Genomic DNA, 22864 nt, shown 5'->3' on the forward strand with positions numbered 1-22864 from the left:
CAACCAAAATGGAGAATCCCACGTCTAACAACCAATAATATGTCTCAATGAGTAAGCAGTTCCAGGCAAAGAACTGACTCCCCCTCACTGCCCCCAAAGGTGAACTCTTTTCACCAAAAGTTCTCGAGTGGCCTACAGTCCCATTCACAAGGTGGCCTACACGTTAAAAATGTGATTTGTTTCCTTGAAAACAAAGAAAACAAAGTGATTGTGTAAGAGCTTTTAGCAGAGTTTTGCGAATAAATATTCACTTCCTCTATCTTAAATTACTTAATTTCTCTACAAATCATGTTGTGCTAAGATTATATGGGCATAGTTAACTCTAAAAACATGTTACTGTCAAGAACTCATTTTCTCACTCTATAGATCATTGCATGTTCTACCCAAAGGCACTGCTTATTTCCTGTTAGTTTTAAAAGGTCTTTAGAAAAATTAAAATAGCACAGTGGCATAAAAACAAAGTTTACAAAGGCGATGGAACTATGCAAAAATCCTTTTCAAGATGGAAACAAAGCAAGGATTTATTGATAAAGCAAGGAAACTAAAGCTGTCCATTTCAGGGCAGGAAACGTTCGGGATTCTGCTTAAGTCAAGCTGAATTGCTCAATAAGATTAAAACTCCTCGGGGCTCGTCTCTCAGATCCATACTCACTTAGCCCTTTCCAAAGGACTTTCTGCTGAACACTGAATCAGCCTGTGGGCGTTACTGGGTGTGGTTAAAGATTTAGTGTCCCTAAAGTCTGTAGTATGATCAGAAAGCAGGGATAAAGGAGAAAACGTAGACAATACAAAACAGAAATGTGCAGCCATTCATGGTGATCACTGCCCCGAGCACAGATGGATTAAGGGACATAATTGAAAACCTCATAACACTGGAGTTTAAAAAGGAAATTTATAACACAAATAAAAACTACAACATTATAAACACAAAAGGCTTTACAAGATCCTTGATACTGGTACCACGGTGTGTCAGTTCATCTTGGCTTTCAGATACACAGAAAAAACATTAATCTGACTTGTGATGAAGCTGAATCGGTCTCAGTTCATGAGCGCACTCTTGCGGGTTGGACTGGTGACAGCTCAGATCAGCTTTGACCTGAGAAGGATGTAGTGAAGTTCATCTGAAGTCCAGGAGAATTTCCCAGCTAGAGCCTCTTGCCAGCATGGCACTTTCGTTGTTTGTCCTTAAGCTGCTACAGCCTCTGAGTCTACGGTTGTATTATTGAGACATTCTCATATTGAGGCCCCTCATCCTCAGTGGGTTCTGCTGTGTCGCTGCCCAGACTAACGGGGTCCACTGATTGGCCAACAGTGCTATATCTGCCTTCCGATTGGTCCGCTGTGTCACCAGCTGCTCCCACCTTTGCAGAGACCTCCGGCTCTGCTGCTGTGCTCTCGGGCACGCTTTTCAGAACGGAGGAGGCTGGCCTGCCCAGGGATGTATTCTCTGTCAGAGCCTCTGCAGAGCCCAGGTGCTGCTGCTCTCCGGTCGGCTCCTTCCCTCTCGCCGCCGCTTGCTCCCAGATGCCAGCCCTGGCCCCGAGTTTTCTCCTCGGGGGCTTCGAGATACTTTCACCCCTGCCCCTGGGACGGCCGGTAGCCTCATCCCTCTGTCTCTGGAGGCTGCCTAGTCTCCGCAGCATGGCCTGGACAGGTCCTTCCGGGCCGGGCTCCGGCTTCGCAGGCTGGGCGGCTCTCCCCACGGTCACGTACACGGTGGTGATCCGGTCCGAGCCCGCCGCCGGAGCCTGGACGCCTCTCTTGGCGTTGGACATCGTCCGTCGCCTCCCCCCCGGGTCCCCCCCCCTGCTGCAGCCGGGGGGGGAGCTCCGCTGGCCTGGATCGGGATCGCCCCCCGCAGGGTGGCTCCCTCCGTCCTCCGGGGGGGTGCTCTCCCCGGGCCTCTCCTCCTCGTCCTCCTGCCCCCCCCCACCGTCCCCGGGAGGGGTCTGCGACTGGATGGTCGAGAGCTTGAGGGCGCCCCAGGGGGATTTGGGCTTCCGGCAAGCGCCGGGAATCTCGGCGGCGGAGCCCCGGCGCTCCTCCGGAGCGAACTTGGTGCCCTCGGCGAAGGAGACCGAGGGTCTCTTGGATTTGGCGATGCTGGAGGTGCGGGGGATGGCGAAGGGCAGGGCCACGTCCTCGCTGTTGAACGCCGAAGCGTCGGGGAAGATGTTGCACTTGGAGCTCATTTCCTGAAACCCTCCTCCAGCGGCGTCTGCTGCATCTACCAAGGAAACCGAGGAACTCAAGTCCATTAATCAGCCTGACTGGGGAATAAAGGAACAGGAAGCGAGCGATTTTGATACAGCTGGGGAGATTGTCTCGCTGTTAGTTGAAGCTGAGATAAACGGCACGTTGATGGGGCCCGTGATTAAAGATGAGGAAACGCGAAGCCGCCGCGCTGGGTGGAGGCCGGAAACCGGTGTGCTGCCATTAAAATTCCCGAGAAAATCAAAAGCCATACGAACCGGTACAACATAACCCAAGGCTGGGAGTCTCGCCAACCGTGCAAAGAGGCTAAAATAAGCAACTGAGAGCACAGCAGATAAAAACACACAAAGGAGACCCCAGGACGAGGGGATTTCGTGCAAGGTGCTCAGAGTATTCGGGCAGCGAAAGAGCTGCTGTCTCGGGACCCGCTACCTTCTCGGGGAGGGAGGCAGTAGAGCGACTCCCCCTCGTCGGTTTCGAAGGACGAGAAGGAGTTCTCCGACACCCATCCCGCCGACGGCGGCTCGATGAAACTGTGGTTAAAGGTCACCTCGGGGTCGTGGTGAGACACTGCAGAGAAACGACACGGCGGCAGCGTTTAAGGCAGGTGAGACAGCAGAGCAGATTCCCTGTGCTGGCCGTTCCATCGAGCTCAGCTGGACGAAGGCGGGAAGCAGGAAACTAAATCAGGTCTTGACCAAGAGAGATGCACAGTTATCATGTAACCTTGTTTTCTTTACTTGGGGGAAAATGCACAATAATTCCCACAGCTAGAGACCTCTTTAGTATAAAACAGTGCAAAGGTATCCCATGTGATGGGAGGGCAGGTCCAGGCAAGATGGCAGCTCCTGCGATCCTGTCACACCGACTAAAGGCATGAACACATTCAACCATGTGTGATTTCAAGCTATTGTCTCTACTGCCACTAGAGGGCTCTTCATGCCCAGAAAACCACAGGCTGCTGGGGACAGCTGTGTTCTGCTTTGTGTGGGCTGAAAGGAGGGGTAAGAGGAAGCTCTTCAAGCGCCTGACCTGTGACACGGGGTAGGGAGGAGGAGCCCAGGGTGAGGCAGGGCACCGCGGAGCTCAGGTTGGCCAGCACGTTGATGACATGGTGCTTCATCCGCGCCGCTGGGGTCCCGTCCCCTGCGGCCAGCCTGCACGGCGAAAGGCACAGTGTTTACACCACGCAGATGCTCACGGGTCAGTAAGGGCACAATACACTGGCAGAGGCTTTCTACGGCACACAAAGACAGGCCTGAGGCGGCATAAGCCCGCACAAGCCCGCACCCTTGTCCACACCCACCCTACACACACAGCTACACTTCCATGCCCATACCTACATCCACACCCACTCATACCCTCTCTCTCACACACACATTGGTGCACACTCGTGCACACTCGTGCACACTCGTGCACACTCGTGCACACTCATGCACACTCATGCACACACAGCAGGTCACCTGTCCTTGGCATCAGTCTGGCTTCCTCCTCTTCCTCCTCCTCTCCCTGCTCCTCCTCCACAGCAGCAGCAGCAGCAGGCCAGCCCCAGCAGCAGCAGGAGGAGGGGGATAAGCAGGCCGGCAATCAGGGCCCTTCGACTGCCCGGCTCTTGAAACATTAAAAATCTGGGATCACTCACTACCCATCCTCCAAACCCGTTACTGCATCCTCTCACCCTGAGCACGCGCATAGCCAGCCGAACCAGCGTGTCAGCGCTGATAATTACACCTGCAAACGCCTGGCGTCCAGCTAGGGGAATGCATTAATACGTGAATACAGGCGAGGCGAAAATGAAAACATGAATACGGGCGAGGCGGGCGAGGACTCACCGTATTGGCATTCTCCAGTGACTGGGTGGCAGCGGCCATCAGCACAGGTGCAGGGGGTTGAGCAGTTTGTCCCGTAGAAGGGTCCTGTGCAGGTACTGTTGCAGCTGCAGGAGTTTAAAAAGTCTTTAAAAATAATGGCCTTAAACCCACCGGCGCTACAGCAGCACTGCTGGAGTTAAGACTGCAGGGCACTGCACTGGCCACTGGTTCGCTGAGGCAATTCCAGATCTCGCCAGTGAATTGTGCTAAACGTGTCGAGGGTTTAAGTGTCACCTGTCTTACTCAGTGGCCCGAGTTTGGGCCTTCTTGCTTTTTCAGCTATTTGGTACCTCCGTCAGTTCTCTACCACATGAGGAGGAAAAATGCAGGGCTGCAATGAAGGGGTCTTTCACCTGCATGGTCAGCTAACACCACAGGTTCTCAACAAGTGGACCATCCCCATCTTCAGAACATCAACCTGCAAATCGAGCAAGGCTGACCCACTCGAAATATTCCATTGCCTGGAGTCGGACTTCCAGGGAATCAATGCGCGAGATCCTTACCTCTCACCCAGGTATCCTGGGTCACACGTACAGGCTCCTGTCACGTGGTCACAGCGTCCGTGGTAACAAGGCGCACAGTGATGTCGGCACCGGTCCCCGTAGGTTCCGTTCGGGCAGCGCGAGTCACACCTGCAGAGCCCACAGCCCGACAGTCCACCATCACTCCAAGATCAGCAGGTGAATAAACCTGTGCACCTCAACATCAGAGCCCTGAGCAGTGGCTTTTGGTCACAGAGTGGTGCATTTTCAGTGCGACACTTCTCATTAACAGCTATTGAGCATTGACAGTGGATAAGCGTTCAAAGGGTGCTCTCTGTTTCTCTCTACAGAGGGAGGAGTGTCAAAGGGGCAGCTGCACAGGGGAGATGGGATGGAGGGATGCATTAAATTATTACAAGGCGGGGAAGGTTTGCGTATGGTATGTAGAGTTTTTTTAATTCAGGAAATGCTGTCAGGATGAGTTATGAGTTAGGGCAGCTGAGGGCGAACTGAACTACTGCCATCCCTCGCAGATTTTCATTGTAAACTCCTTTAAATCTGGCTTCTGCTTCACCCAACTGCGGGGCTAACATTGCAGCAGATTACTGATCAAGGGGCACCACTCCTCCTCGTCACAGAACTGTCGATCACCCAGCATGGCTCTGGGAGCTGGGAGGAAACCCAGAGGAGAGCACCCAGACAAAAGCCTCCATGCGCTTCAGAACATGCAGACGCCACACAGAAGGCACCCCGGTTAAGATCTGAACCAGGAGGCAGCAGCGCCGCGTCACCGGGCCACCAGAACGAATTTGTGATTGTTCCCCACCTCGGTCCGGTCCAGCCGGCGTCGCAGTGTGGGCATTCCCCTGTCTGCGGGCGGCAGGGCTCCCCGTCCCGACAGCGAGGGCACACGCCCTGGCAGAGCTCCCCGTGGGAGCCGGGAGGGCAGGGCCGGTCACAGCGCGTCCCGTTCCAGCCCGGATCGCAGGCCGCGCAGAACCCGTCGACAGGCGAGCAGGGCTGGCCTTCTTTGCAGTGGCCACACCTGGACACAGAGCGGAGAGGCAGCGGGGCTGGGGATCAGACCTGGACACCTCCCGAGATCCCAAAGTCCCACGGCTTTCACGGGTGCATAAACAACTGCATGAGCACATGCGCACACAGGACAGTAACAGATAGTGATTACGGTCACTCTGGTTTGTCAAGAGTCAGGGACCTGATTGTTTGGCAGCCAAATGCAGTAAAACCTGGTTCATTTTTCTTTTTGATTGCAAATGTGTGCTCTTGCAAATGCAAGAAAGTTTAATGTCAAGAATTGTAGCACACAGAGCAGGCCTACAGCTACGGCAGACCTGCAATCAAGGATAGAATCAGTGCGCACCGCTCCAATGCAGATTTAACCCCTATAAAACGGATTAGCTCCCCCCTCCCCAAAAAAAGGGCAACCATACTATCGCACTAGAAAAAGAGGAAGCTGCCAACTGCATGAACTAAAAATCACTTCCCTTCACCTTCCACCACACAACTACAACTTACTGCACAAATGACCTTTTCTGCAATATAATAGGCTTTGGGTAAAACAGAGAAAGAACAGGCACCCAGGAAAGCTGCTAGGCCACCTCAGCAGTGTGAGCCTGGTCAGTACCTGGATGGGAGACTCCTGGGAAAGCTAAGAAGGGCCAGTAGGGGGCGCTCACCCTGCGGTCTGTGTGGTCCTAATGCCCCAGTATAGTGATGGGGACACTATACTGTAAAAAGGCACCATCCTTTGGGTGAGAATTAAAATCAAGGTCCTGACTCTCTGTGGTCATTACAAAACCCAGGGTGTGTCTTGAAAAGAGTGGGGATGTTACCCTGGCCTTTACCAGTCATGGCCTCCTAATAATCCCCCTCTCTGAACTGGCTTCATCACTCTGCTCTCCTCCCCACTGAGAGCTGGTGTGTGGGGAGAGTAGTGGTGTAGGTGGGGCTGTACACTGGTGGTGGTGGAGGGGAGTCCCCATTACCTGTAAAGCGCTTTGAGTGGCGTGTCCAGAAAAGCGCTATATGAGCGTCAGCAATTATTTATTATTATTAAAAGCCAAAACAATGGCAAAATCAAAGCACAGACCAGCGGCTCTTACCAGGCGGCCACGCGAGCTCTCAGCGGCGATGCGCCTACCTGCTCTGGCACCCGGAGCCATAGTAGCCCGCGGGGCAGGGCTCGTTGCAGAAGGGGGCCCGGTACCCGGGGTGGCACAGGCACTCCCCGCTGGCCGGCTGGCACTCCGCGTGGCTCAGGTTGCAGTTGCAGCGGCGGTCGCAGGCCGGGCCCCACCAGCCCGGCAGGCACTGGCAGGCCCCCGTGCGCTGCAGGCAGGGCGAGACGTAGCAGTTGCACGCCAGGCTGCACTTCTGCCCCCAGAAGCCCCGCTCGCACGAGCACTTGCCCGTGGCCGGCTGGCAGCTGGCGCTGGCCCGGTGGCACTGGCACGGCTTGGAGCAGCTGGGCGACCACCAGCCGGGCTCGCAGGTGCAGTTGCCGTGGAGGGGGTCGCAGCGGCCGTGGCGGCCGCACTTGCAGGTGTGCTGGCACTGCGCCCCCCAGTGGCTGGGCAAGCAGGTGCACTGGCCTGTCACAGGGTCGCATCGCCCGTTGGGGTGGCAGGGGCACAACTCCCGGCAGTCCGGACCCCAGAACTGCTCGGGGCAACCTGACCAGGGGTAGGAGAGAACAGTCAGAGACACAGGCATCCTTGCATATACAAGAGCACACAATTGTAATCATATTTCTTTAGATTTGGCCCTTGTTTATTTGGATTATTATTATCTTATTATTAGAAGGGCCGCACTGAATGTGTTTGAGGTTTGCTTCTATTTCATGCAATTATTATTATGTGTGTAACGTACTGTCTGCATTGTGTGGTGTCATCTGCTGTACTGGATACGTCCCGAGAGACCAGCACAAATAAGAATTCCAATGTAGATATGGCAATAAACTCCTCTACTCTACAGCTACTCCAACAGAGATCATCCAGACACTCGAACTCTCAATCCGCGACCTTGGGGTCAATGAGGAGCACTAGGGTTGTGAAACAATGAATCGCACCATCACGTGGTCACATGACCCCCACACTGGTGACATGATCATTGCACAACATCACAGGCATGGCTGCTATTTCTGCATCCTCGTAATCTCAATTCGCCAAGGTAATAATAATTAGCAGAGCAAGCTGAAAATTTCCACTTTCAAGTCGGGGGCTTTTTTTCCCCGTTGTGTGGTGACGGAATTTCTGCCAGACACTTGCTCTCGCTCGTATGATATTGCCTCTTGTTTCGGTCAACGTTATTTACGTTGTGTTGATTGATTTTCTTTTTGTGTGCTTTCTGTGCTGGCGGGAGCCTCTTGAAAAGGAAACCTTTTCAGATGAGTGTTCGTTTTACGTTTATCCGGTACAATAAAGTCATTTAAATCACACAGAGTTAGAGCAGTGACGCTACTTACTCATCTTGCACTCGTACCCAAAGAAGCCAGGCTTGCAGCCACAGAAACCGGGGTACACGCACACCTCGTTTTGCCGACAGCTCCTCTTGCCCTCACACAGCGCTGGAAAACAGCCCCCCGAAAGTGTGAGTGGGGAATCCTGCTCAGACAGACACAAACACAGACCAGCACACACACTCACACCCACACTAACACAGGGTGGAACATGCAAACTCCACACAGACAGCACCCCAGGTCCAGAATTGGTTTTACGCCACCATGATCCCCCTCCACTGTTTCATGCCACATACAAAAATATTACATTCCAGAGCACATATAACAAAGGCTCAGACAACTCACAACCCCCACCAACTCTGACGGAATAAAGAAAGAGGGCATTACTCACGGATTGGACAGTCACTTCCCTGCTGTTTCCACCCAGGACAGCACACCAGCAATGTGGAATCCCTGTTCAAAGGAAAAGCCCCTTCACTGTCCACTGTGTTCACAGACACACAGCAGCTAACTCTCACACTGCAGGGCTGAAGGCTTGCCTTTGGAATTTTACCTACACACATATCTGTAATAAAAGCATTATCTCTGAAAATAACAGCCAATATAAATCCAAGATATCATAATCTGAATCACAATCACATTTAATGTAGTTGGTGAGAGAGTCATTTTTTATCTTTGCACCTTGTAAAACAGTACATAAAGTGTTTAATTATTAAAGCTTTTTTGATGGCAGAAATATTGACCTTGTGTCACTTAATAATTAAATAAAATAAATCTAAAGCCTTTTCTCACAACGCTATACAAGAACAGTAAAACAACAAAGCTAAAACAAACTAAAACAGTAAAAAGATAGGAGATAACACCAGCACAAATAAACACAAGGGATTAGAAATGGAGTAGGAGTTTCAAGGAGCAGACAGCAACACCAGCTTGAGTCTGGATTTGGTCAGGGAAGATGACTCTGATATTCTTGGGGATAGAATTCCTGAAATGTGGGGAGCAGCAGAAGGCCCTGTCACCCATAGAGTGGAAGTGAGCTTGGAGGAGAAACAGGAGACAAGAACCAGACAAATGAAGATCATTTAATGTAATTCAATTAATTCTGAATCATGCATAGCACTACAGAACTTTGGGAAGCTTTTCTGAAGCGAAAAGGCTTTCCAGAAACAGGTGAGGATGTCAGAAATTGTTTTCCACACCATACAACTGCTGTTACCTTTTGGCATTAACTAAGAACAGCTGTTAACATAGCAGAAAGATGGCAGGACAAACAAGCCCAAGTGAAAATGAGACAGAAATATGGAAGAAGGTGTTCACCTCTGGTCAGGACAGACATTCCTCCCGGTCGGATCCAGTTTCTGGCCATAGGAGAGCAGCAAGCCGTGGAAAAGTCCGAGGCAGGCAACAAGAAGGAGGACCATTCTGACTCGGGTCAGACCTGCACCCCAAGAACCCCAGCTAGTGTCGCCCCAGTACAAGGCTTGTTGTAGAAGCGGCCACGAGCCCAACTCTCTCTCCCCTTTAGCCTCACTCTCCTGCCCCAGCCCGTCCGTGAGTCTGTCTGTCGGACACTCGGGACGCTGTTGTCTCAGGCTGTCCAACACCCTCCTTTTCCTCCGGGAGCTTCCTGGGGAAGTTAGGGTCACTTCCTCCCATTCAAGCTGGAACAGAGCTGAGCGAAGACAACCACAATGCTTCTTTCTGGGAAGAGCTGAGCTGGTTTGGGAGCTATTTAAACTTTAGTAGGACTTTCCCCCTCCTCCATCCCGTCTTGTGTGTTTATGTGCGTGCAAGGGCTTCCTGTTGTGTCAGTCGTGATACAGATGTCCAGGCAGCGTGGGGAATTACCAAAGGGAGCCTCGAAAAGCTGGACAGATCAGCCAACAATGGGAAAGTGAAAATCATTTGAAAACAATATATCCAAGAAAAAGCTTGTGTTTTATATAGAATCTGAATTATTCTTTACTGTACATATACTTTTTGCAAACTAAAAAAGGCTTTTATTGTTTGGGGGGTGTCAGTTTTGATGTCCACTAAGTGGTGCGATTGCCTGAACATACTGCACATACTACACTTTGTTTCTATCAGTTAAAATCTATTTGAGTGTATAAATATGTATTGGTCTGCAATTTTAGCAGCTACTGAAATCAATTGTGCCAAAAAACCTGCATTTGTTCATGTTTATGGAAGCAGAAAGACATCTGATCTTTTGTACAGCACATCTAAAGCTTGATTACAAAACATCTTTTATTTAACATGTAATGAGGTCAGAAAAAAGCAGTACTGCATATTGTATGTAAACACAAGTAGTATGTTTGCTAATGTGGTGGGACAAAGTTGCGTCCCAGTCAGTGTACTTTGATGTTGTAAGACTGCGTACAGCAATACCAGAAAAATGACATTAATAAACCAGAAAATGACATTAATGAACTGAATTAATAAACACCAAGTGCTTGGATTGCAGTGTCTATACTGCACTATGAATGCCCGTGGTGTCTCTGCAAAATTGCTAAAACAAGAAAAAGTGATGTTTTGAATTTGCCGTCCATTCAGCTAATTCAGAACAGCGTGAGAAAATGAATACAGCCGATAAACTTTTTAGAAAAAAGCTGCCCACCTTCATGAAATGAAAGAAACATGCATCAACAAGAGTTTCACAATCATCTCCAACTTTCACTTGGGCAAGATTGCTAGATATAATTCTTGGTGTTAATATTTGTATTCATTTCACACTCATATTGCAGGGCGCATTCAATACGTAATGCTCTTCTGCACAGCAATTCCAGATGGGGAAGGTTAAAAAAAAAACTCGCAATCCTAAATTTAAAAATAACAGCCACCCTCCAGGGATTCTTGGGAATACAGAGACCCAACTGAAGTAACTGCTGTCTTATTAAAACCCGCCGAGCAACCCTCAGGAAAAACACTTGCTTTTATGGACTTTTATCAGTCCCCTGATCATCTGCACACATATCAGGTGTGAAAAGGTATGCAAGTTTTTTTTAAATAGTTTTGGGACAGGTCAAATCTGTGAGGTCCTACAGAGGCATTGAAATGGGTCAGCTTGCCTAAACTAAAAAATCGCACCTGGCACATCCTTTCTTCCACAGATGCTTAGTGTATAATGCAACGGACTAGAAATGGTGCCAGGAAATATTTTATTTTTACCTCATTGTCTTCCCAATCTGGAATAGCAATTAGGTATGAAACAAGACACGGTCTTTAGTCATAGTACTGTCAGTTAAAATTTTTATTTGCACACAACAATAAGCATGACTCTTTAATTAATCAAGGATAGTTTAAACATGTAGAAAAATATACTGTAAATACAAAATTGCACAAGGATAGACTATTGTCTCATCTCGGTTTCATAAATCCTTTAAAGCCATTTTTGTCAAAAGGGAGAGGCTAACCTTTCTATATCTTCTTAAGACAAAGGAACAATTGTTTTTTAGCTTTGGAAGGTGAGGGGGGAAGTTTCTAAATTTTTGACAGCCTGTTCTCTTCAAGATATTGGAGTAGGAGAATGATAGCTCAGGAAGTTGTAGAGTAAGCAGCTTGATTTCCTTTGTGCGATTTCCCACTGTCCTCAAGGGAAGCAAAAGCGACAGAATTAGACTGCATAGTGAAAAGAAAGAGGCCATTCGTGTGTGCGTGCACGCGCACGGACGTGTGGGGGTGAGGCCGTTTCTCTCCGAACAGTCCCCCGCGCTGCACCCAGCCCTGCAGTCAGCTCTGACAGTGCCCGAAACAGGAGGACAGGACGACACCTGTAGCAGAAGGGGCTGGTTTTGTCTGGGACATCGATCGTGCTCCAGGAGAGAAGACGCACTAAGATGCCAAAACCCGAGCAGCTTGCGGAGGTAGTGAACGAGGCTCACGAGGGCCACACGATTAAAATAGTCTGTTTCACATTTCTTGCCAGATAAAAATTGATTGCATCATTCAGTTCAACAGCTTAAGTTTCTACGTTACGCGCAGTGACCAGTATGATCACTTTTAAACTCTTCTACATGCATAAACATTCCCCTGCCACCTCTCACTTCCCTGCCTCCTTCTATTCCCAGTTTCTCTCTTTCCAGATCCCATTCCTTCCATCCCTCATTCCCTGTTTTCCTTAGTCTCTTCTCCGGTCTTCGCTAACGCTCATTCCTGACACACCTCCCTCCCCCACACTGTCCATTCTCTCACCTTTCAGTTCGTGTATGAAAAATATATACATCAAAAATAAAACATCTTCTTTTAGTCTTAAAATATAGGCTTTTCAATACAAGACGCCTCTGAATTAAAACAATAACAAACATGAACTAAGGTACCGGTCATTAATACTATTTTTTTTTTCAGTGCAGATAGATCCTCTCTGGGCATCTGCACAGCAAATGCAAAATATTACAACAATACATTTGGTTTTAGAAGAAAATAATAATAAACGCTGTTTCAGCTTAGGTTTTACAAAAGCTAATTTTGCTTTGGTTCAAAAGTGGAAAGCAGAAGTGTACAGTAATAACTGGAGGAAAGGCCCAGCAGAAGCAAAACATCTCATCTTCTGGACTAAAGCTTCAAAACCCACTGGAGCAAACCGTATGTAAACGAGTTACAGATAAGAAAAAGACGCCACCTAGTGGTGCAAACTTTACCACCACTTTGACATTGAACATCAAGACGATAAAATTATTTTGCACGTTTTTTTTCCCCTGCTGCAATTAACTAAAAATACATAAATCAGACTAACTCTCCTGTCTTGCACAAGGGAACATCTTTGTTGACCTGTAAACAAACCCCATCTGGCCAACTGGATTTGCACAAGTGGGGGGAAAAAAAAACTTCTGCCTTTCCTTTGTGCCTCAGTGATAAAAATGCAGAGCTCGATGTACAGTGCCAGCTACTCCTTTTCAGGATATACTGTACGCCAAGTGGCAGATCCAGTTAAAGGATATTTCCTAGAGGTAACTGGGCGTGTCCAGTTGAATTCTGTCCCACTGTGCTTAAGAGCAGGGGATCCTCACTCACGTGTAGAATCAGGTGTTGTCACCCTTCGGCTGATCACGAGACAAAGACAACAGCATGCAAACAGAGACCTCCATGTGCCCCTACAGGCCTGTTTGTTAAGGCCAGTAATGGAGAGATGGGACGCACCACACCCTGTGAATTATATCACGCGCAGCAATTCATGTAACATAGCAAAGCCATTTAAAGATGGCTTAATGAGCAACGCCCTGTGCAAGTCTCTGATTTACCCTCAGGAAAGAGCTGTTTATCTGCTGTTCGCAATATGTCACATACAGCTACTACTTCAAACGGTTTTAGGATTAGTGGCGGACTCTCCACAGCTGAAGACAAAATCTAGAGGCCTGAAGCCGAGATGATATTTTCGAAGCCCTATTTACAATCCTGGACGCCCAGGCCGGAGTTCCCTCAGTGCGAGCCGGAATCTCGGGACGGATCGGGAGGCCCGGGCTCCTCCGAGGACTCCGTCTCCTCCGGGACGAGGATCTCCCACGACGTGCTGGTGCTCGGCTGGGAAGGGCTCTTCGCACTGCTGGACCGCGACAGGAAGCCGAACCTGTGTGGGGGGGAAACCGATACAAACCGCAAAGCTGAACCCACCCAATTGTCACTCTCCCTCTTCCAGTCTTTCTGTTCGAAGACAACTGTGGGACGCTCAATGGCCTCATTGCCCAATCCAGGGAAAAGCTGCCGGGGTGCGTAAGGAGTAGGTTGGAACTTACACATTCCTGATCCGGGACTCCGGGGCTCCACTGTCGGTGCAGTCTGTCCCAGCACTCCCGCCCCCATACAGCGACTCCCTCCCCTCCTCGTCACTGTGGGAAGAAACCAACAGCCCCGCCATCAGACCCGGGGCTACCAGGAACAACCCAAAATGCGCTTCCTACCAGCTCTGTCAGAACGCTGCCTTTTCAGGATGAAGCACAGGTCATCTTTCCAGGCCTGGGTGGGAACTCCCCTCCAAATCCTGAGTTATCTACAGGGACGTAGCCCTAGACCCCAGTGATGGTATATAATCCCATCCACCCAACACTGCTTTCAGCACGTTATCACCTCGTAGTCTGATCTCAGAAGCTAACAAAGCCTGGATCTGTTCAGCTGGAAAGAAAATTAGGTTGAAATCGATGTCGGTGGTGCTGTTCCTTCTACAGCGCAATTTCCTAACCAGCGTGGCGACAGAGGACACTGCTGTAAGAGATACCGGGATGATAAAACCAAGGTCCTGACAGTTCAGTCATTAAACATTTAATGGAGCTGTAAGAACTGGAGTGTGAAGCTCCGCTTTGGGTCCGAACAATCTGGCCTCCCTAAACGCCTCCCTTAATTTCACCAGTGAAGTGATTTCAGCGGAGATACAGGAACATGAAAGCTGCCACATAGAACCCAGGTGAGGCCGCGTTTCAGTGGAGGATGAAGCGATTCACTCTGGGATCCTTTGAGATATAACGCCCTACATACATGAGAGCAATTATGAATATATTGTCTTCTGGGAAAACTGGCCGAGGTGCCAGTGTGTGCGCGTCTCTCCGCCCTGTGGACAGGCGCCCCGTCCAGGGTGAAGCCTGGATTGCACCCTTGCTTGACGGGATAGACCCTGAACTGGAAGAAGGGGTTTTAAAATGGATAGTTGGATGGGAGTGGAACCTCCATCTCCGCGGTGTGATCTGAGCTCAATAATATTATTCATTATTATTATTAGATACCATCCCAGGAAGCACCACCTTCCAGTTCCCAATCCTTCTTACCTGCTGCAGTCTTCCTCGGGGATTCCCAGCATTTTGGCCTTGATGACTTTCCTTTGTTTCTTAATGGCCGATTTCACCGCATCCAACAGGAACCCTGGGCACCGCTCCTCGTTCAGGATCTCCCTGCAATCACACAGCACAGACGGCTCAACTCAGGTTTCCCAGCAGGCCAGCCCACCATCTGCTCGGTGGAAAAGCACACGCATGCTTAGCGTGTGATCTCATGTTAAACCACAGAGTGACAGCCCAGCCAGGCGGGGGCAGCACCGTACTGCAAATGCCCTCTCCAATCAGCAGGGGTCGCTGGGTGCACCGCCTCTGTATCACAAGCAGTCCCTGCTGCTGTCCCTGGAGGCCGCACTCACCTCTGGTAGTATGTCAGCTCTTCCTGAACCAGGAAGAGGTTGGCCTTGAGCTCATTCCTCTCGAACAGCATTTCCCTCACTTCCTGTTTGGTGAAGAATGGGCGGTTGGGGTCCTTCAGGTCGATGATCATCTTATCGGTGAGGTCAATCTGCGTCTGCACAGTGCCTGGCTGTTGGGGGCAGACAGACAGACATTGGTGTTCTGCCAGTGTAGAGAATACTCCCCTCATATGAGCTTTTGCACACATCTCTGACCTGTTTTCCGCTTGTGTCCCTGGTCACATTTCACGAGAGAGTCTGGATGCTTCAGTATCACAACGCAAAGTAAAAGGCTGTCCTAGCATGCGACAGTGATCAGCACTGATACCTCATGCTAGGCCGATCAAAGCAGCCTTCACAGCCTCCAGTAATGTTAAAAGACTTCAATATTACCTTTTTACTTTTATAAAGCTCCTTTTCAGGGATTTCTACTTTAAAGTTCTTATTCTGTATGGTAAATATGATTCCCAATTTGAAGAATTCCAGTAGGCGAACCTTTAAAATGGCCTTAGTGGCTCTAACAGATATCAGAATCTGTATTTATCAAACAAATATGAATTCGAAGCAGAATGGCTGTTGCTTCACATGTAAGTCCACAACGCATGCGCTGGGAGCCAGGGTGTGGATGGGGATGTCCAGAGTGTGTCCAGTGGGTGGAAATCCCCAGCGACAAGTGTAAGAGTGCTCCAATTTATGACCCCATGATAAACCTGAGTACTGTACAGACGAGACCCTGGGAGAACAGGCAGAGTGAAACCTGGTTCCCAGCATGCAAAACACATAAATTGCCCTGAGTAGCTCAGTGACTCATGTAAGCAAATAAAACACACTGCATTCTGACCTCGACAATAAGGATCACGGTGTGTAAACTGCTGCAGCTCACGCCAGTGAAGTACAATATTAACTGGCGTTCAGAGACAACAGCACATGACGCGCAAGATGGGAGGATAATACTGTTCGAAACTAAGCTCCCTATACTCAAAGACATTGTGAGTGTTTATCCGAGAGCCCGACTCCCTCTGGTTCAGAAATAAGAGAGAAATGCGCAGGTTGTGAGACACTCTCCCCCACACCAAGGCAGGCAGGTTACCGGGCTCTCCCCGGCGCTCCGGGCCGTCTCCTCCAGCTGGGCCCGGAGGCGCTCGATCTCCTTCTGCTTCTCGTGCAGGTCCGTCTCCAGGTCGGTCCTCCTCTCCATGGTGCTCTTCAGCTGGGCCTGGGCCATGCTCTGCTTGTGCCGCAGCTCCCCGTTCATCTTCATGAAGCGCTCCAGCTGCTCCTGCAGCTGCAAGACAGGGCGGGGAGGGGAGGGGACGCCGGTCAGCCCCCGTCACGGCGACCCGAGGGCCGAACCGCAGCTGGGCGCCTGCAGGGCTCTGTCTTCCCGGCTACTCTCTTCTCCACCAGCAGGTTTTCTACACCTCTGCTGGCACTGCATTACAGAGGTCAGACTGACCAGACTGGGTGAAACAAAGGCGTACACAGAACCTAACGTCCTGGCCCTACAAAGAAGTAAGATTGTTCCTTTAATCCCATCCATAAGAAGGCTCACAGCTGGGAAGCTCTTGTTTTGTAAGCTCTTATATCACTCCATATATCCTTTCATCCCCCACAGCTGTGCCCGATTTGTGAATCAGGCATGCATGGGACTTCAGGCAGGAGTTTTATGTTAAATGACACAGAGCGAAACGGTTTTGTTTTTCACTAGCTAACAAACCCCACACAGGGGAGTTTTCTGGAAGGAATTCAGACTTCGCTCAGACTTGTCTTCTCGTCTTTCACCCCTTCCCTCTTCCTGAGGCGTGGCGATGCAAGTTTCCGTTTGTGACCTGCGGCTGAGAGCAGCAAGGATCAGCCAGGAACGGCTCCTCTCCGGCTCGGCGCTGCCCCGGGCCTAGCAAGCCTCCGAGAGACCTGGGCCGAGAGCGCCCAACCCTCTGCGGAGGCCCCGTGCTCTGGACAGCGAGGACACCACGAGCGGCGGGCGCACACTTACCGCCTCCACCTCCTTGGACACGCTGGCGATCTCCTGCGCTTTGGCGCGGATCTCATCCCTCTGCCTGTCCACCACCTCCTTCAGCCTCAGCATCACCTCGCGCTCCTCCCGCTGGGCTCGGTCTGGAAGGCACAGTGCAGCGCGGGTCAGAACACCCAGATAACTGCCCCCTGGACACCTGAACACCCTGCCCCCCGTCCCCTGAACACCCTGCTCCCCCCTCCCCTGAGCACTGGGCTCCCAGCCCCCCTGGTCACCTGAACACCCTGCTCCCCGTCCCCTGGACACCTGAACACCCTGCTCCCCGTCCCCTGAACACCTGAACACCCAGCTCCACCCCTGCCCTGGACACCTGAACACCCTGCCCCCCCGTCCCCTGAACACCCTGCCCCCCGTCCCCTGGACACCCTGCTCCCCGTCCCCCGGACACCCTGCTCCCCGTCACCTGAACACCCAGTTCCCCTCCCCCTGAGCACTGGGCTCCCAGCCCCCCTGGTCACCTGAACACCCTGCTCCCCGTCCCCTGAACACCTTGCTCCCCCCTCCCCTGAACACCCTGCTCCCCTCCCCCTGAGCACTGGGCTCCCAGCCCCCCTGGTCACCTGAACACCCAGCTCCCTTCCCCTGAACACCTGGCTCCCCATCCCCTGAACACCTGAACACCCAGCTCCCCCCTGCCCTGGTCACCTGAACACCCAGTTCCCTTCCCCCTGAGCACTGGGCTCCGAGCCCCCCTGGTCACCTGAACACCCAGTTCCCTTCCCCCTGAGCACTGGGCTCCGAGCCCCCCTGGTCACCTGAACACCCAGTTCCCCTCCCCCTGAGCACTGGGCTCCCAGCCCCCCTGGTCACCTGAACACCCAGTTCCCCTCCCCCTGAACACTCCCCGTCTATCTGACTGAAGTTACGAGAGCCTATCCCGCAACCTGAAGCACAACCAACACGGCGGCACTTCGTGAAGCTCAGCGTGGGGATCTCAGAGCCGGCAGTCTAGCACATCTGCACGCACTCCTCACGTTAACCCAGTCCAAGTCCGGTGGTGGGGCTGGATTAGTGTCTATGTCTATGCAGACGGTGGGAGAAAACCCATCTTCCCCAGCAGACAGAGCGCAGGGGAGACCAGTGCCACGCTGCTGCTGCTGCACAGTGTCGGGGCCCGGTGCTCGATTCCAGACCTGGGGTGCTGTCTGTGTGGAGTTTGCATGTTCTCTCCAGTTGCGCATGGGTTTCCTCCCACAGTCCAGTGTCTGTCTGCTCTGTGTCTTGCCAGTACTGGATAAAACTGTTAGAAGATACATGGCTGGGTAGACAGGCCCTGTCAGCTTCTGCAGCCGAGCTGTAATTCACCTTCACGTGTTGCCAGAGCGGTCACGAATGTGGGAACTCGGGGCCGTAAGGAGAAATGGAACCAAAACATTATCAGACGGCTTCCCCTTCATCAAGTACCAGCCCAGGCCCAGCTCTACAAGTCCGACGATGTTGCGCGTGACCGATTTCCTCCGCCTCATTCACACGAGTTCCTCTGCAGTGAAATATTGGCTTGTTTATCTTTCCTCTGAGGACTGAATGTGGAAAACGCCTCGGTGTTCTGTCTGCCAGCACGCGAGCAAGCAGCAGCTGAGGCAACCCAACAGGCACAAACATGGGTTCTGGAGTAAAACCTATAATTGCATTTAGCCCTGACGTCAATACCAGTCGGGTCGCAACGCCTCACACGCGTTGCTCTCATTTTGTAGATTAACTGCTGCAGGCAAGAGGACAAGCAGCTTTCAGATTTGTTCCACGGTGAACTATGCGGGGTCACTCCAAATTAATTAAGTCATTCGGTTAATTTCGGTTTTTTGCAGCAACTGGAAAGTGGCATATTGTGGGAAATGCACATACAAGCATTGGTAGGCTTCAATTTTTACAACATCAATAACTTTTCGCCCCCAAATTATCAAATTCAGCCCACTTTTTGCTGGACGTCCGACAGTGTTCCTGGAGTTAATTTACAGAGGCGCAGGAGAGTGCAGATTCACATTGAATCACTCAAGATAACGCCGGAGACCTCTCCAGTATCAGCAGCAGGCCGGGCCTCCTCCCCTGTGCCCTTTTCCGAAAACCACAGGAGCTGGAAACACACTCACCTTCCTGGGAGAGGCTGCTTCTCAGCTGGGTCAGCAGCTGCTGGTTGTCCTCGCTGAGCTGGGAGACCTGGGCCTGCAGCTCCTCCGCCTTGCTGCGCCACTTCTGTTCCTTCAGCTGCAGCTCCTGCGCAGACAGGCGCAGCTGTCACCTCACCTGCCTCACTCACACACAAAGCTCCTGCGCAGACGGGCGCAGCTGTCACCTCACCTGCCTCACTCACACACACAGCTCCTGCGCAGACGGGCGCAGCTGTCACCTCACCTGCCTCACTCACACACACAGCTCCTGCGCAGACGGGCGCAGCTGTCACCTCACCTGCCTCACTCACACACACACAGCTCCTGCGCAGACGGGCGCAGCTGTCACCTCACCTGCCTCACTCACACACGCACACCCTCCACTGCCAGACACACACACACACTCCACTGCCAGACACACACACACACACACACACACACACTCCACTGCCAGACACACACACACACACAACACACACACACACCCTCCACTGCCTGCCAGACACACACACATGGGCACACCCTCCACTGCCAGACACATAGCTCCTGCACACACACACCAACAATGTTCTGCAGGGAAGGTACTGACACAGTGGGCTCTGTGAGGGTCACACAGGCCAGGGGACAGACCTAAGCCCAGCGCAGTCCACCTGAACCATTTTGGAAACGAACCCTGCGGGGAATGTTTGTCAAGGGTCGCCCCCGGAGATACACCTCCGCCACGGGCAGGGCAGTCCACACCGGACGTGTCCAGCTCCAGCCTTGCCGACTGTTGTCAAACACCCGCAACGTGCTGACGGCGCACCCAACCACAGGGGGCCTCTTCCTCCCTGTGTGTCGGGGTGCAAAACACCAAACCCCTCTCACCTGCGCAGGTGGGCAAAGCGCGGACAGCAAACCGCCTGTGACCGGGGCGCCGTCCAGCGCCTCGGCGGACCCGCCCCCCTCCGCGACACAGGCGGCCTCGGCGCCACTTTCTCAATCAGAATCATGCTGCCAAAATATGCAGCCCGACCGGCTCGCTGGCATCGCCGGGAGCTCATCGACAGCAGGCAGGAGCGTGCTTATAGGACACGGCTCAACCTTCTACAGAGAAGAGCATCTGGACGGAAAGAGATGCTCTGCAGGGATATATTATTGATATTATTATTATTCGTTCTGCATCCCGCTCTTAAATATACCTCGCTACCTCGCTGTGTTAAGTTGAAAGGTGCACTTTTCCCTCTCAACACGGTGCCACGGGCGAAGCTGGGTTTTCAGACTTGTTGCTCCACGCCGCGCGCCGTGGAGAGCGCTGGTGACGGACGGGTCGCGCAGGTTCGGGTCGGCGGCCCGGGGGGTGGACGTGGGGGGGGGGGCGGCGCTTCGCCTTACCTTGATCTCCCCCCGGCTGTCGGGGTCGCGCTGCTTCCTCTGCTGGCGCTGGACCTGCAGCGTCTCCACGGCCCGCAGGAGCTCCTCCTCGGGGCAGCTGTTGAGCCGGTTCCGCGCCGCGAAGCGCTCCAGCAGCTCCAGGACCTTGACGATCTTCGGCACCAGCCCCCCGGCGCTCTCGCTGCCGAACGCGTCGATCAGCCTCTCCACCTCGGAGCCGATCAGCTTGGCGATGTCGTAGACGTCGTCCACGGTCAGCGCCGTGTAGGGCTTCTCCAGGCAGGCGGCCGGCCGGCCGGCGCTCAGGGGCCTCGGCGGCGGGTAGCCCTCGCAGGCGACGGACATGGCCGGAGTAGAATGACCGCGCCGCGGGTCTTCACTTCTTACTTAAGAGCGACACACAAAACCGGCGATATCCAGCTGCCCCAGCGCCTTGCTCGTCGGCAGTCAAACGTCAGTCACGTCTTCCATCCGAAACGCAGCTCAAGAGTTTTTAATTTTGGTTTCGAAACAAAAGCGTTTTGCGCCTTCCTTGGCGGATCCGGGCATTTAATCGCCCCCCTCCTCCTCCACTCCTAAAACGCGGAGGCCGTCACGGTAAACCGGCCAGGCTGGAGTACCGTCGCTACAGGAATATCATACCTGCTGCTCCGCGTACTCCTCTCTTGGCTGCGACTCAGCGCGCGCGTCACGTGCACTCCGGGGACTCTCGAGCTGCGCTTGGCTGGCAGCCCTGGCTCGAGGCGCCGCCGCCGCGCGGGGGTCGCCGGATTTATTGGGCTCGTGGTCTTCTCGCACCCAGAACACCCTCCCCTGCTTTCGGACCAATGAGAGACGGCGACGCTTTTACTCGGGGAGAAATAAAAACAGGGGAGAGTTAAAACAACAAAAACTCGGTTAAAAACAAAAGTAAAAGCTTGCTCGCTCAAGCGTGAAGTATGTGTCCCAACAAGCCTAGGCTTAAAAAAAAACAGGTTTACTTATAAGTATTTTTTTAACAGAATAGGCTTTTTACAATTTTTACTTGAGGAATTAGCCACATTAGGTGATCTTTACGGCTTAGGAAAGTCCGGCAGACATCTGTTTAGCTGGGGAAGTTCGAAGGTGTTTTGTTTTCCTTTTCGCTTGCTGTGAGAAAGTCCCAGTTAGAAGCGAAACTCAGTGGTACTGCTACAACACACTGTACATGCGCGCAGTAAAATATCGAAATCCACAACAGTCCCAGATCAGCGCCATACACCCATGACTAAAGTATTTAGTGTAAATTAAATGTACTAATCGCGCTCGCTCTGTACCGGGGATTATAATATACAGAGGGCACTGCTTAAGGAGAAGACGCTCACGAAAAACTAGAAAGTAGTCGGTTGAGCTACATTCCTTTGCTTTTAAAACTTTAAAGTATTTATCAACCGGCCATATAATGAAACATTTATTTCTTATGAAATGTAAAAGGCACCGCTGGGATTCGAACCCAGGATCTCCTGTTTACTAGACAGGCGCTTTAACCAACTAAGCCACGGCGCCGGACGGGAAACCAGGGCGGCTGAAGTCAGTATGTTTCCTGATTAGACATTTTCGAAACGTTTTACATAAGCTGGGCGGTTTACTGCAGTTGACGTTGTGGCGTTTATTTATAGACGTTGCAACCGCATCCTTCAGCGGCTCTCGGACTCCGTGAAACGCGACGGCTTTGCAGAATTAAACTCACTGCTGACGAGCCGCTCGGCTACTTCCGGTCGCATATGACTTCGATTTCGACGAACACGCGCCGGAGGCATTTGCGCGTATGAATTGGGCAAAGGAAGAAAAAAAAAAGGATTTCGACCATTGCAATAACCAAAATGTACTGATGTCGTATATTTATCCCCCCCCCCCCCACACACACACACATAAACCGAAACGAAGTTTACTCGGCAAATTTATCCTACCGCTTTATATTATAAACAAGGCAACTCGAGGCGACGAACTGCCAGAAAAGCATTACAAAACATCATGTAATAACATCAGCAAAGCAACATCTGAAAAATTACTTCCTATTGCCTGAAGCACAGATGTCGTTATCTGCTCCATTTACAGCTCTCAAACTACAGAACAAGGAGTACCAGTGGTACGCTGGTCTGACCTGGAGCGTTTACGTGGGTGTTGC

The 22864-nt window shown here is 51.7% G+C and overlaps 2 protein-coding genes and 1 non-coding gene across 5 annotated transcripts; all 3 read right to left on the reverse strand.

Moving 5' to 3' along the window:
- Positions 1-873: 873 nt before the first annotated feature.
- scarf1 (scavenger receptor class F, member 1) lies at positions 874-9722 on the reverse strand. 3 transcript variants are annotated; one of them, XM_088615931.1, is made up of 11 exons: positions 9363-9722; positions 8437-8610; positions 8052-8153; positions 6729-7260; positions 5394-5612; positions 4589-4717; positions 4047-4150; positions 3678-3825; positions 3247-3371; positions 2647-2784; positions 874-2227 (listed from the first exon to the last, which is right to left on the reverse strand). In XM_088615931.1, exons 1-11 carry the CDS (start codon positions 9409-9411, stop codon positions 1209-1211), a joined length of 2739 nt encoding a protein of 912 aa, XP_088472057.1. In that variant the 5' UTR covers positions 9412-9722; the 3' UTR covers positions 874-1208. The 3 variants fall into 3 exon arrangements, with proteins under 3 accessions (XP_088472057.1, XP_088472058.1, XP_088472059.1); XM_088615932.1 differs by having other exon boundaries at positions 8437-9082; XM_088615933.1 differs by having other exon boundaries at positions 8437-8498; positions 9363-9721.
- A 1555-nt stretch (positions 9723-11277) lies between these two features.
- On the reverse strand, positions 11278-21836 carry rilp (Rab interacting lysosomal protein). Its single transcript, XM_088615845.1, has 8 exons — positions 20719-21836; positions 19327-19450; positions 17198-17319; positions 16292-16486; positions 15163-15332; positions 14798-14920; positions 13775-13867; positions 11278-13608 (listed from the first exon to the last, which is right to left on the reverse strand). Exons 1-8 carry the CDS (start codon positions 21061-21063, stop codon positions 13461-13463), a joined length of 1320 nt encoding a protein of 439 aa, XP_088471971.1. The 5' UTR covers positions 21064-21836; the 3' UTR covers positions 11278-13460.
- A 332-nt stretch (positions 21837-22168) lies between these two features.
- On the reverse strand, positions 22169-22242 carry trnat-agu (transfer RNA threonine (anticodon AGU)). The gene has a single exon. It is a non-coding gene; the product is annotated as a tRNA-Thr (tRNA).
- Positions 22243-22864: the final 622 nt, after the last annotated feature.

Source organism: Lepisosteus platostomus, chromosome 22, assembly GCF_059453375.1.
Source record: "Lepisosteus platostomus isolate fLepPlt1 chromosome 22, fLepPlt1.hap1, whole genome shotgun sequence".
NCBI lineage: Eukaryota > Metazoa > Chordata > Actinopteri > Semionotiformes > Lepisosteidae > Lepisosteus > Lepisosteus platostomus.